At 54.6% G+C, this 14342-nt stretch overlaps 1 protein-coding gene across 1 annotated transcript in view; it reads right to left on the bottom strand.

Annotated features, from left to right (window-relative positions):
- Positions 1–263: 263 nt before the first annotated feature.
- LOC104561314 (potassium voltage-gated channel subfamily H member 6) overlaps positions 264–14342 on the bottom strand; it is a 48150-nt gene continuing 34071 nt past the window's right edge. The window contains exons 5-14 of the mRNA XM_062016680.1: positions 11157–11585; positions 9635–10034; positions 8449–8648; positions 6121–6373; positions 5054–5247; positions 3450–3549; positions 2930–3217; positions 2394–2574; positions 1377–1575; positions 264–488 (exon numbers count right to left, since the gene is read on the bottom strand). Coding sequence (XP_061872664.1) covers positions 264–488; positions 1377–1575; positions 2394–2574; positions 2930–3217; positions 3450–3549; positions 5054–5247; positions 6121–6373; positions 8449–8648; positions 9635–10034; positions 11157–11585 — 2469 coding nt within the window. The remainder of the gene's footprint in view (positions 489–1376; positions 1576–2393; positions 2575–2929; positions 3218–3449; positions 3550–5053; positions 5248–6120; positions 6374–8448; positions 8649–9634; positions 10035–11156; positions 11586–14342) is intronic.

Genomic DNA, 14342 nt, shown 5'->3' with positions numbered 1-14342 from the left:
GAGATCTACTCTATGGGAACTACTGGGAAACGTTGATCTTGGAAGCCAGCCACTCTACGCTTCCTTTCACAGTGGCAGAAGACAGCTAAAAATTATACCCCTGAGCCAATGGCATTGTCCTCTGTCTTACCCTTGCAGTCCAAAACCAACATCAACTTGAGTTGAGGTTCCTCTTGACTTGCTTGGTGGCCCCCACATCTTTAACTTCCAGGAAGCACTGGGTCAGAGAGGTGTCTCTGAATGTCCTGGTGCTCAGAAGATGCCTACAAGTGCTCAGGGAGGGAAGGGAAACGAGAGCCTCGAGAGAGTCCCTGGGTATTTGGTGCCCTTTGGTGGGGAGGCTCTGGGCTTGGGAGAGGTGGGGAATGATGCTCTTGCTTGGAGTGGACTGTCATGGTTTCATCAGATGCCACAGCAAGGTGCATCCCGCTTGACAAGGAGTCCCTGGATTTCAAGTGGAACTTTTTTACCTCCGTGTAGCTTGGGCTCTGGTGGGAAAGGAGGAACCAGGTATGTTAATGGCAAAAGCAAAACAAAGCAGCCATGCTTTTTCCTCATAGAATCACAGAATCTCAAGGGTTGGAAGGGACCTTGAAAGCCCCGCCCAATCCCCCTGCCAGAGCAGCACCACCTAGAATAGGGCACACAGGAACTCATCCAGCTGGGTTGGAATGTCTCCAGAGAAGGAGACTCCACAGCCCATCTGGGCAGCCCCTTCCAGTGCTCCCTCAGCGCAACAGGGAAGAAATTCTGCCTTGTGTTGCTTTGGAACCTCTTCTGTTCCAGCCTTTACCCATTGCCCCTTGTCCTATCATTGGCCATCACTGAGCACAGCCTGGCTCCAGCCTCCTCACACCTACCCTTGATGTGTTTGTAACCTGAGGTCATCCCTCAGGCTCCTCCAAGCTGCAGAGCCCCAGCTCCCTCAGCCTTTCAGCACAAGGGAGATGCTCCACTCCATCATCTCTGTGGCCCTGCACTGAACTCTCTCCAGCAGCTCCCTGTCCTTCTGGAACTGAGGGGCCCAGCACTGGACACAATATTCCAGGTGCAGCCTCAGGAGGGCAGAGCAGAGGGGGAGCAGAACCTCTCTGCACCTCCTGCCCACAGCCCTTCTAATCCAGCCCAGGATGCCATTGGCCTTCTTGTCCATGAGGCCACTGGCTCCTGCTCATCCTGCTGCCCACCAGCACCCCCAAGTCCCTTTCCTCACCCCGTGAGGTTCCAAGCCCCACAATGTGGAGTTCCACAGAACAGAGGAACTCACTCTCCTCCCTACTGATGGGGTGACTTGATAGTGCTGGAGATCGCAAGCTGTGCCTCAAAATTAACCATCAGTGGTCAGAAGGGAGTTGAGCCAAGATAAATGACCTCACCTGCTCAGGGGTCATCATCTCCTCGTTGTCCAGGGGCGTGCAGGGGGTGAGGGGCTCCAGGCTCCGTGGGAGGATGCCACACACGGCCAGGTTGTGGGAGGAGGGTGAGATGGGGCTGTAGGCTGGTGGCACTTGGGACAGCTGGCGTTGCAGGAGCTGGAGGATTATATTAATGTCTGACGACATCCTGGACTCCATCCTGGGGACAGAGCAGCCAGCCCAGTGTTAGCACAGTGCATCCCATGAGAGCCCAGAGCTATGTGGCAGGGCATAGGAGGCACTGGGGGAGGGAAATGCCCATTCATCTGCCTGAGGGTGATGACGCTTTTGCCTGATGCTGCTTGGTTGAGGTTTTTTAGACAGCTTAAAACCCAGCTCTGCCAGGGAGAGATCAATCCTGCCATCTCTTTCCTGCCACACTCAATCATCCCCTTCCCAATTTTTTTTGGGAGCTGGATTGGGGAACTGAACAAAGCTGAAACTACCCCGGAGCGGGGGAAAAAACTGCAATGGTTAGTTTTAATCTGGATCAATTCTCACATTAGAGAGACACTGAAATATGTGTGTGAGCTCTGGGGTGAAGTGAGATTGATGTGGACCTTGGTGGGTGTGAATGCTGCCTGGAGCCGCCTGGTTCCTCTCTAGTGTGGGCTCCTCCTTCTTGTTCAAAAGTCATGTATTTTTTGTTATTTAGAGGGCAATGGTGTGCATGAGGCTTCACTTGAGCAAGAGGATGTGTGGAGCACACTGAGTTTGGAAACAGCAGCAAAGTGTCAGATCCCAGGGGTGGTGGCACAGCAGCAGATGAGGTGCTGAGTGGCAGCCAGGGCAAGGGATTGCAGTTTGAGAAGCCACTGTGTTTGCAAAGCTCTCCCACCACCTCCCTGAGGAATGCAGCGTCCCAGGGGCTCAGGAGGTGGCATCTGCTATACACAGAACCCACCATGGCCAATTCTAGAGGAAGAGAGGGTGATGGTCTGGAATCTCCTGGGTGCTATGCCCCAGGGACCTGCCTACCTGTTGAGCTGTGCCTGCAGGAGCTCCAGCCTGGACTCGATCTGCCCTGGTCTGTAGTCACTGTGCAGGGGGATGTCCCTTGAGCTGTGGACCAAGGAGATGTGTTGCAAAGGCTCTGGGTGGTGGTTCTGCTTTCGGTCTTCCCAGAAGGTGAACATGTTGGGGATGTCCAGAGGGGTAGCTGAAAGGAAAGGAGACATCTCAGTATTTCTGTCTTGTATCTCCCAGCCCCACTGCCATGGAGGTGCTCCAGGGTCCATCACCCAGACATACATAGTGCTCAGGGAGAGTCCATCACCCTAGCACCAGAGATGTTTATGAGGATCCATCACCCTGGCACCCAACACATCTATGGAAGGTACATAGCATTTGGCCCCATGGGGCAGCCCCAAAGGGTTCTGTGGGTGCTAGGAGAAACTACAGGGTGTGGGAGGGACAGAGCTGAGTTACATGGCTGTACCTCAAGACAAAGCCAATATGCCAGAGCATCTCTCACCACCCTCCTTCCTCCCAGCTGAAGCTGCAGCTGTGGGTACCTGCATAGGACTGGCTGCTCTCTGCTGCCTGCTTGCTGACCTCCGTGCTGCCAGCACTGGTGATGACGAGGCTGAGCGTGGGCAGAGTAAAATCATCCTGTTTGGATGTGGGGAAGGGCTCAGCTTTCACAGGGCTACCAGTCTTGGCCTCATCATTGCTGGTCTGGGAGCAAGGAGTGGTGCTGCTGCCCAGGTCATCCCACTGGTCCTTACTCAGTGGGTCCGGTGGGTTGGTCAGCTCTGAGTAGGTATGATACTGCTCTGCATCAGAGATGCCCATGTCTGGGTCTGTGGGGTGGCACAACAGGTTAATTTAAGGAGCATCACACATGGCAAAATCAGCCCCCATCCTCTCTAGGCTTCCTGTAGGGCTGGGGCATCCTAAGGAGAGAGAGGGAGGTAGGGGAGGCAGCATGGGTGCCCCCAGGGTGGTGACACAGAGGCTGGTCTGCAGGGACAGAGACATTGATAGGGCAGTAATTAGATGATGCTCCTGCTCCCCAGGCACTGTGGGACTCACCAGGCTTGTTGGGCTGGCAGAGGGAGTGCTTGCGGCGGCGAGCACGCCGGTACGTGCAGTCATACTCCTCTCTGGGTGGTGAGCGGGGAACGCTGTCTGCCTGAGGGATCAGAGGGGCTGGTCACCAGGGAAAGGCTGCCACGACCCATCCACGGGTAACACAGCCCATCCATGGGTACCATGTCCCATCCAGGGGTACCACGTCCCATCCAGGGGTACCACATCCCATCCACGGGTACCACAGCCCATCCATGGCTGCCATATCCCATCCATAGGTACCACAGCCCATCCATGGATACCACAGCCCATCCATGGATACCATAGCACATCCATGGATACCATAGCACATCCACGAGTACCACAGCCCATCCATGGCTGCCACATCCCATCCATGGGTACCACTGCCCATCCATGGCTGCCACAGCCCATCCATGGGTACCACAGCCCATCCATGGCTGCCACAGCCCATCCATGGCTGCCATAGCCTGTCTGTGGGTGTTGTGACTCAGTGCCATGGGGCTACAGACCATTCAGCATCCTCTCAGGCTTGGTCTCCAGCTATTTTTGACTATCCATCACTGCCCAGTGACTCCTGGACTGGTTGAAGAGCTCAAGGGATTCTAGAGGCTGGTCTTGTTGCTCTGAGACTAAGTTGAGGGTGTGAGGGCCATGGGGAAGGAAGGAGCACACTGAAGTGGGGCAGGACATCTTCAGGTGGGACAGGGCATAGAAGGAATTTAACTTTCTTTTCTATTTTATGAGGCAAACATCTGATAAAAAAAATGCCAGGGAAAGGCCAAAGTCCTTTGAAACATAAGGCAGAATTTCTTCCCTGTTGAGGTGAGGGAGCACTGGAAGGGGCTGCCCAGATGGGCTGTGGAGTCTCCTTCTCTGGAGACATTCCAACCCAGCTGGATGAGTTCCTGTGTGCCCTACTCTAGGTGGTGCTGCTCTGGCAGGGGGGTTGCACTGGATGAGCTTTTAAGATCCCTTCCAACCCTTGAGATTCTGTGACTTTGTGGGTGTGAGCCTGGATTTCCAGGGATGGGCATGTTCATGGAGCTGGTAACCACTGTAGGCTTTAATGCCCTTCTTGCCCTGGTTATCACAGAATCACTGAGTGGTGGGGTTGTGAGTGGTAGGACAAAGGGCAATGGGTATAAACTGGAACAGAAGAGGTTCCAAAGAAACACAAGGAAGGGGTTGCCCAGATGGGCTGTGGAGTCTCCTTCTCTGGAGACATTCCAAACCCAGCTGGATGAGTTCCTGTGTGCCCTACTCTGGGTGGTGCTGCTCTGGCAGGGGGGTTGCACTGGATGAGCTTTCCAGGTCCCTTCCAACCCTTGAGATTCTATGTGATTCTGTGACATGGCTTGTGGGTCCAATGTTTCTGAAGAGCTCAGGAATGGGTGGTATGCACGTGCCTCCTGAGCTATGGGGGGAAATCATAGCCCCAAGGAGAATGCCTTGGGAAACCTGGCTGTTGGCCAATCCACCACCAAAGTGAGTGAGCAGCACCTGTTGACATCCTCACTTCAGCCCTCCCGCTTGCCAGATGTGAAGCATTGAGCATATCCCTTCTCTGGCATAGCCCTGGCACTCACATCTCGCAGGTTGAAGGTGATCTCCAGGTTGCTCCAGAAGTTGTCAGAGAAGGCTGGATACATGTCCAAGACCTCCAGCAGATCCTCTCGCTGGATCTTGTGCAAGTCACAGTAGGTCAGGGCCCTCACGTCAGCGTTGGACTTCCCTGGGCGGGCATAGAGGCTGATGGGCTCCCCAAAAATGTCATTCTTCCCTGTGCCAAGAGACAGCTCGTTAAGGAGAGGTGGGCACTCACTCCAGCTCCAGATCTACTGGACCATCAGACCTCAAGTTGGGGCTTGTTAACAAGGGGACATCCAGAAACCCTGACCCTGCTCGTAGATGCTGGGGATTACACTGTGAAAGCCATCACTGATGGGGAGACCAAGGCCAGGCCAAGCTGGATGGGGACTGCTGAGCCATGCCCTACTCTCCTCACTCCTTTGTGGCCCTCCCCCTGACATCTACCGTGATCTTCCATTCCCTGTCCACTGGTGTGGTGACCAGCCAGGTGTTGAAGAACAAAGTTCCCTTCTCCAGGATAAGAGGAACTCCTTTGCCCTTCACCTTTGTTCACTGAATCACAGAATCTTAAGTGTTGGAAAGGACCTGGGAAGCTCATCCAGTGCAACCCCCTGCCAGAGCAGCACCACCTAGAGTAGGGCACACAGGAACTCATCCAGCTGGGTTTGGAATGTCTCCAGAGAAGGAGACTCCACAGCCCATCTGGGCAGCCCCTTCCAGTGCTCCCTCAGCTCAACAGGGAAGAAATTCTGCCTTGTGTTGCTTTGGAACCTCTTCTGTCCCAGTTTATACCCGTTGCCCCTTTTCCTATCATTGGTCATCACTGAGCACAGCCTGGCTCCAGCCTCCTCACACCCACCCTTGATGGATTTGTAACATGAATGAAGTCACCCCTCAGGCTCCTCTTCTCCAAGCTGCAGAGCCCCAGCTCCCTCAGCCTTTCAGCACAAGGGAGATGCTCCACTTCCTTCAGCATCTCTGTGGCCCTAAATCATCTTTGTGCCCCTCTTTCTGCTCATCATCCATCACCCCTCACCCTCCCAGAAGGAAGAACTTTTCCAACCTAAGATAGCCACCACAATATCTTCCCGGAGGATCTCGATGGAGCCCCTGGAGATGAAGTAGAGGGTGGTGAGGACATCTCCATAGTGCACCAGGGTATCTCCAGGTGGTGCATGAGTTGTCTTGAACTTCATGGCCAGGGCACGCAGGCAGCCTTTGCTGGCTCCTCGGAAAGCTTTACAATTCTGCAGCAGCGTGCGGTTGAGGTGGAGGCAGATGTCTGCCTGCAGGCAATCAGGGAAACCCTTCAGCACCTGCAGAGAAAGAGGGAGAGATACCATCATACCACCATCCCCAGAAAGGACTGTCCATCCAGACAGTCGTGTGATGTGGCAGGGATAAATGAGGAGCCCCAAAACTCAGAAAGCCAAAGCTGGGGATATCTTCTGATCTTCCCTTGGTGGATGTTCTGCCTGCCTGCCCCTGCCTTGTACTGCACACAAGCAGGATGAGAGAGAGAGCACTCCCAAGCAATAAATAATAACAACCAGATCAATCTGTTTATCCCCACTGGTGGCATATCCCCCCCCTTTTCATCTTTCCACCCACTAATCTTGGCTGAATGAGAGCACAAACTGGTAACGAGGTGCTGTCCTAATTAAACAGCACCTGCTTGAATGCCAAGCAGCAGCAGCACAGGCCAGTTGTGTGCAGCAACAGCTAAATATACCCACAGCAAACACCTTGCCTTGAACAGAAGCTCCATCTGAAGGTGAAATCAAGGTGAAACATGCAATGTGGAGAAAACTGTTGCCACTGATGACTCATGGTGCCAGGGGAATATCCACCTGGGGTTGGGGTTTGTTTTGGAGAGCAGCATATGACCCCTGGCTCTCCTCTCTGCTCACATCCCACTGGTGGTCAAATCTGATGCTGGTGAGTACAGCTCATTACTGGAGCCACCATGATCTCCCAAGGCTAATGGCCTTGGTTTCCCTCCTGGGAAATCAGGGCTGGATGAATTGCTTGGGCTCTGGGATGATTGATTAGATGGCATCGTGGCTCAGCAGCATCCAGCAAGAATCAGTGTGAGCTGCGGCACATCCAAGCTGCAAGCTCAGCTTGTGGCAAGGGATTTGTGACCTGGGTTTGCACTAAGCCAGGGAAACCTGTGCTTGGGAGGGTGCCACAGCTTTGCTTCTAGTCATTGCCACTAATATCCAGCCCAGGGTACGTTCTCCTCCATGGGAGAAGTTTAACCCAAAGCTCTCCCAGCAGCAAACCCCTAAATGCTGCACAGTTGTTTCATGTGTCAGCAGCAAACCCCCAAATGCTGCCCAGTTGTTTCATGTGGCAGCAGCAACTGAAGATGGAGAGGTTGAATTAATGCAAACCCGTGTCCTGATGGTGCTCAGGGACAAAAAAGGATCAAGTGTTGTGAAAAAAAGGGAGCACAAGCTGGGAATGAGCAGGCTAATGACCTGCCCAGGGCCAAGTAACAGAGAGTACCACATCCCATCTCTCTCCCTGCCTGTCTTTTCTCATTCCCCTCTCTGCCTTGCAGCTGGCTGAGCCAGCACTGAACCCTGAGGCTGTGAGCTGAGTTCTGCCACCCCAACCCCAGCCTGGGACTCCTGGGCTGAGCCCCCTCCTCACCCCTTCGATGTCCCGGCGCCGTCGGCACGAGCCTCCCCAGCCAGGATGGGGGACACGGTGCCTCTCGAGCTCGGCTCCATTATTGATCCCCTCTCTTTGCTAACAAACAGCTGCCTCTCCAGGCTCTAATTAAAATGGATCGAGGTTTATTTAAATGCCCTCCTTTCCCTGCCAGAGAGCTGGATGCAGTTTGCTTAGCAACCGACAGTGTGGAGAGGAGCTGGATCGATACCCTGCTCCCCAGCTCTGTGACACCGACACACACAGGCGCCGATGGGGACTTTAAGATCCTCACCAATGAGCTAGCTCTCCAGCCAAGAAATGGCCTCGTGGCCCTGGAAAAGCTCTGAGGAGATGTGGAGGGATGGATAGGCAGAAGGGGGAGAAGGAAAAAAGGAGGTGAAGGAGGTGGGTGAGCACATAGATTCTGCCTCCAGCCTCCTGAGGCTTCTCCTGCCCACCCTGGTTGAAAGGATGGAAACATTTGGGTGGACCCAGAGAGGATCACTTCTTCAGGACAAGGTGCCATGAGCACCTGGGGCCTCCCTGCCCCGTACTCATAGAATCACAGAATGATGGGGGTTGGGAGGGACCTTTAGAGCTCATCCAGTCCAACCCCCTGCAGAAGCAGCTCCCACCTAGATCAGGTCACACAGGAACCAGATGGGTCTCGAAGACCTCCAAGACAGAAGCCTCCACACCCTCCCTGGGCAGCCTGTTGCAGCGTACTCACTGCATTCATGTCGATGCCGTTGGTGTAGGACCAGGCATGCTGGAAATACTCCTCCAGACGCTGGCGCAGGGGGTTGGGGATCTGGTGGAAGCGAATGAACTCCTTGACCCTCAGCATCTGTGTGTGATAACGAGCTGTGCCCGAGTACAGGCGCTGGATGATGGCAGAGACGTTGCCAAAGATGCTGGCGTACATCAGAGCTGCAATGAGAGGGCAGGATTCAGCCAGGTGTGCATCCAACTACATCAATCCTGGAACTAGTAGATTTGCAACCCCCCTGTCTACCATGAACCTGAAACTGGTGGGTTTCTGAAACCTGTATTTCTATGGTTCACTCCATTTGTCTGTGCAGAATCATCACAGGATCACTATGGTTGGAAAAGACCTTTATCATAGGATCATCATAGAATGGGAGGGGTTGGAAGGGACCTTTAGAGCTCATCCAGTCTAACCCCCCTGCAGAAGCAGCTCCCACCTAGATCAGGTCACACAGGAACGTGTCCAGGAGGGTTTGAAGACCTCCCAAGAAGCAGCTTCCACACCCTCCCTGGGCAGCCTGGGCCAGGGCTCCCTCACCTCACACTGAAACAGTTTGGCCTTATGTTTAAATTGAGCTGTTTTGTTCCAGCTTCATCCCATCACCCCTTGTCCTGTCACCAGATACAACAGAAAATAGTGCTGTCCCAACCTCCTGACACCCACCATTTAGCTATTAGTCAATATTAATGAGCTCCCCCCTCAGTCTCCTCTTCTCCAGACTGAACAGCCCCAGGGCCCACAGCCTTTCCTCAGCAGGAAGATGCTCCAGTGCCCTGAGCATCTCGGTGGCCCTGTGCTGGCCTCTCTCCAGCACTTCCCTGTCCCTCTGGAGCCGGGGAGCCCACAACTGGAGACAGGACTCCACATGAGGCCTCACCAGGGCAGAGAAGAGAAGCAGCAGAATCTCCCTCACCCTGCTGCCCACACTCTTCTTAATGGCCCCAGGATGCCATTGAACCTCTTTAAGACTATTGAGTCCAACCACTGGCCTCACACTGCCAAGCCCATCACTAATCTAAATAATTTCCCTCATCCATGCATCTTTTAAACAGTCATAAGATGGAAGGAGATGCTCTGTATAAATCCCATGAGCCCTCCCCAGAGCAACCCCTCCAACCTCCACAGCAGGGCCAGGGACAGCACTCACAGCCAATGAGCATGACACAGATGGAGAAGATCTTCTCAGAGTTGGTGTTGGGTGAGACATTTCCAAACCCCACGCTGGTCAGGCTGCTGAAGGTGAAGTAGAGAGCAGTGACATATTTATCCTTGATGGATGGGCCTGAGGAGAGGTCGCTGTCGTTGTAACGCTTGCCAATCTGGTCACCCAGGTTGTCCAACCAACCAATCTTGTGCTCCATGTAGGGCCTCTCCACGTTGCCAATGGCATACCAGATGCAGGCCAGCCAGTGGGCAATTAGGGCAAAGGTACACATGAGCAGGAAGAGCACGGCTGCTCCATACTCCGAGTACCGGTCCAGCTTACGGGCTACACGGACCAGACGCAGCAGCCGAGCGGTCTTCAAGAGCCCAATGAGGGTGGTGGTCTGCAATGGGAGAGGGGAGAAAGCTCAGGGGAGACATCTGGCCAAGCTGGTATGTCTCTAGCCTAGTTGTGCTCCCTTTGAAGGATAAAAACGGGTTTCTAAGGCATGAGTCGCTTTGTCCTGGAGGTGACAGCTGAAATAGGTTATCAAAGAATGGTCAGAGCTGGAAGGGCCCTGCAGAGCTCATCCAGCCCAACCAGGTTCCCCTCGATCAAAGGGCGCAGGAACTTGTCCAGTTGGGTTGGGGAACCTCCTGAGAAGGAGCCTCCACACCCTCCCTGAGCAGCCTGGGCCAGGGCTCCCTCACCTCAGCACCAAAGGAGTTTCTCCTCCTGTTCCAGTGGCACTGTTTGTGTTCCAGCTTCTGTCCATCACCCCTTGTCCTGTCACTGGACACTACACAAAAAAAGTGTCACCTCATCCTCCTGACATCCACCTTTTAGGTACTTGTAAGTGTTAATGAGTTCTCCCCTTAGTCTTCTCATTTCCAGGTTGAACAGCCCCAGGTCTTGCAGCCTTTCCTCCTCACACAGATGTTCCAGTCCCCTCATTATATTAGATGGATTGTGCCATGAAAAGGGCAGTTTGCTGACCATAAAGATCTGGGATTACAAGTGAAGAAGTGAGAGGAGCCAAGGCCAACCCCATGTTTCCTGGTGGGTCCTCCCTCACCTTGCCATCCATTGCTCCCCAAGCAGCTGCCTTTCAGCCCACAGGCTCTCAGCTGAGGTGGGGCCTCCAGGTAGTGAAGAAACCCCAAAGGCCATCCTATTGACAACATTTTGAGCCTGGCTGGCAATGTGACCCCAAATTTGGTCTCACTGGTGTGTGGGGCCAATCTGGAGCTCCCAGCCTGCTCTGTGGGGTCAGCCCCAGCAAGGAGAGTGGGTTTAGTTAGGCACTACCTTAGCACTTAGAGTAAGGTCTGTGTGGCTGACTGAGCCTACTCCACACAATCCCAGCTGCTTAATAAGAACCTGTAACAACCTACTTGCCCATTCCTCTGCCTAACCACCCCTCTCCTTGCAGACTTAACCATCCATATCTCTCCTTCTCTCCTATCCACCCCTCCCCATCCATCCATGAGTCCTGTCCTGATGGACCTCCAGGTCCTGCCTTTACCTCATCAGAGCCAGAACGGAAGATGAGCAGGTCAAAGGGGATGGCAGCAACCATGTCAATGAGGAACCATCCCTTGAAGTAGTGGATGGCAATCTTGCCAGGGTGGCTCACCACCTCGTCGTTGATGTTGACATAAGTGGTCCGGAAGTTGATGACAATGTCCACGATGAACATGATGTCCACAATGAGGTCAATGATGTTGAGTGGGTCACAGGAGTAGCTGCAGTCCCAGTGCTCCTCCTCCACTTGTTCTTCATTGAGCAAGAAGGCTGCTGAGTAAGGGGTGAAGACAGCTGTGTAGATGACCAGCAGAAGGATGAGCCAATCCCACACTGCCTTGAAGGGACTATAGTGCAGGATGGTCCATCGGTGGATACGTGGTGCCTGCAGCTTATACTCAGGAAGGACATCAGCTCCCAGGGACAGCACCTGCCAGGAGATGGGTATGAGAAGGATGGGAGGCCAGGAGAGAGGTTGGATAAAGGCAGGACTCAAGCAAAGAGCTTCCATATGCTAGTAGGGCAGTGAGGAGCAGACAATGGGTTTTTTACACCCTTTTCACCTTTGTTGCTTTCATGTATGTCCTGGAGGCCACAAGGTGAGCTGCCCACTGTGGCTGACACCAAGGTCTGCCTGGCTCCTTGTCCATCTATGATGGCCAGAGCACTCTTGGGGCAAGCATTTACTCACTTTATGTCTTTGAGACCCTACCACACAGGGAGGGAGGAAAGTGCCTGCTGCCATGCCCCCTTGTGCCCTCAGCTCTGTGCCACCAGCCCAGGAGCTGCTGGGTGCCTCTGGCACAGGGCTCTGGGGACAGCAAGCCTGGAGATTCAGTCTTATGGCTGTGGCATGGCCTAGCACCAAGGGTGGTGGCACAGCAGGCATCTCACAAGCTTTGCATCATGCCTTTCTTGGCTCCATCAGGGACCTTCCCCATGATGTCCCTCTGGCACAATCATCCTCCAAGCAGAGGGGACAGCTTATGCCACCCACAGCAAAGCCTGGCCTTGGGCAATGCCCATTTACCATCAGAACGTCCCCAGGAAGCAGCCACCAACGTGCAAACACCATCTCACGTGTGTGGACATCCTCCCAGAGTGCCATGTTGTGTGTCCCTGGGTCTTTCTGCCCTCATGGGGACACACTCCTGCAGCACCAGTGAGTCCCCACACATCTGAGGCTTGTCCCAGCTCCCCCCTCCAGGTCCAACACCATCTCTCCCCTGGGGACACAACACAAGGCACTGGGGACCAGGAGGGCAGAGGCTGTCCTGCTTTGAGTGCTGAGAGATGGTGGAATGAAAGGGCTTATTTGGAGCTGGGGGCAGCCAGATCCTCCCCTCCTGTCCCCATGGTGTGTGCCCATGGTGCCAGCCACCAGTGCAGAGGAGGCTGAGGGGCACCTCAATGATTGAAAAGGTCCCAAGCTGAAAGGGTGCTCTTTGCAGGGCTGTGAATCACAGAATCTCAAGGGTTGGAAGGGACCTGAAATCTCATCCAGTGCAATCCCCCTGCCAGAGCAGCACCACCTAGAGTAGGGCACACAGGAACTCATCCAGCTGGGCTTGGAATGTCTCCAGAGAAGGAGACTCCACAGCCCATCTGGGCAGCCCCTTCCAGTGCTCCCTCAGCGCAACAGGGAAGAAATTCTGCCTTATGTTGCTTTGGAACCTCTTCTGTTCCAGCTTGTCCCCGTTGCCCCTTGTCCTATCATTGGCCATCACTGAGCACAGCCTGGCTCCAGCCTCCTCACACCCACCCTTGATGTGTTTGTAACCTGAGGTCATCCCTCAGGCTCCTCCAAGCTGCAGAGCCCCAGCTCCCTCAGCCTTTCAGCACAAGGGAGATGCTCCACTCCCTTCAGCATTTTGGTGGCTCTAAAGAAGGAGAGGAGAAAGGAGGCTCCACATGCCCTGAGGCCTCAGTGATGGGCAGATGGGAAAGCTCAGAAGGGCCTGATCCTTCCTGCACTGACAGGATCCCAGCATGGTGGGGGTTAAGGGTCCTCCAGAGCTCACCCAGCCCAACCCCCTGCTGAAACAGCTTCCCCTCAATCAAGGGGCACAGGAATGTGTCCAGGTGCCACCACGCAGAGCAGATCCAGCCCTGTCCCACCCCGAGCAGCCTCTTCCACATCCCACAGCCCTTCCACACCAGTTGGATCCCTCTCCCCTGAGGGTTCCCCCTTACTCCTACCTGCCTGCAGCTCGCCCTACGCCCGAGGCGGCAGCTGCCTCTCGAGATGCGGGTGTCCACCATGGAGCCCCTGGGGCTGGGGTCGCAGCATTGCCCACTTTCCCCACCAAGGGCATTTGGGAGCCTAGCGTGGATTAATCAAACCTAATCAATTCCAGGCGGGAGGAGGGCACCCTCCCCCATGGGGATCAGAGCACCAATGGGGCAATGGGAGCTGCTGATGGATGGATGGAGAGGGGAGGGATTGGAAAAAGTGACCCAAACGCAATCGTTTGTGGAGGGGGCGTGAGGTGTGGGCTGGGCTTGGGGACTGGCTCTGGCAGGGACAGCAGGGATAGGGGACAAGGTGATGCTGGTAAAACAGTGCCAAAGCTAAGATGTGCCCGCAGACCTGAGATGGGCTCCTACAGCTTGTATCTGGGAAAACACATCCTTGACCATCAATGATCCCATCCTCATCAGCATGATTCCCCCCTGTCCCAGCCATCCTGAGGTAGGTCTGTAGGGTTAGTTCTGAATTGGGACCCCCCCCCCAAATGCTGCTCCCCACACTGGGATACCCACCCTGCCTCTTTTCCCTGCTCCTGGCACCTGGTTCTTGCAGCAGAAGCAAGAAACAGGTCAAGCCCTGTTGGTTTCCAGGAAGGAATGAATACAAAACCACAACCCTAAAGATTTGAGGCAGAAAAGGGAAAAGAATCCCCAAAACAGCATCCAAAACAACATAGAGCCAGGGAGCAGCTGCAGCCTTGTCCTCTGCCCCTCAGGGATGGAGTGGCACCCTTGGGTGGCCCTGGGTGGAGGTGTCTCCAAGTGGTGATCGCACTGGGTGCCCCTTCCCTCTTCCCCTCCCCCCTGCACTTACTGGCTTCAGCTGCAGCCTCAGGCTCATGGTGTGGGGTGCTGGGCAGCAAGCAAAGCAGCATCAGAAGGGAGGAGGAGGAGGGAGGGAGGAGGGAGCAGGGTGTGTGTAGGCTGTGGGTGATGC

Source organism: Colius striatus, chromosome W, assembly GCF_028858725.1.
Source record: "Colius striatus isolate bColStr4 chromosome W, bColStr4.1.hap1, whole genome shotgun sequence".
Taxonomy (NCBI): domain Eukaryota; kingdom Metazoa; phylum Chordata; class Aves; order Coliiformes; family Coliidae; genus Colius; species Colius striatus.
Note: the sequence above shows the minus strand (reverse complement) of the source record. Positions and strands in the feature narration are given on the sequence as shown.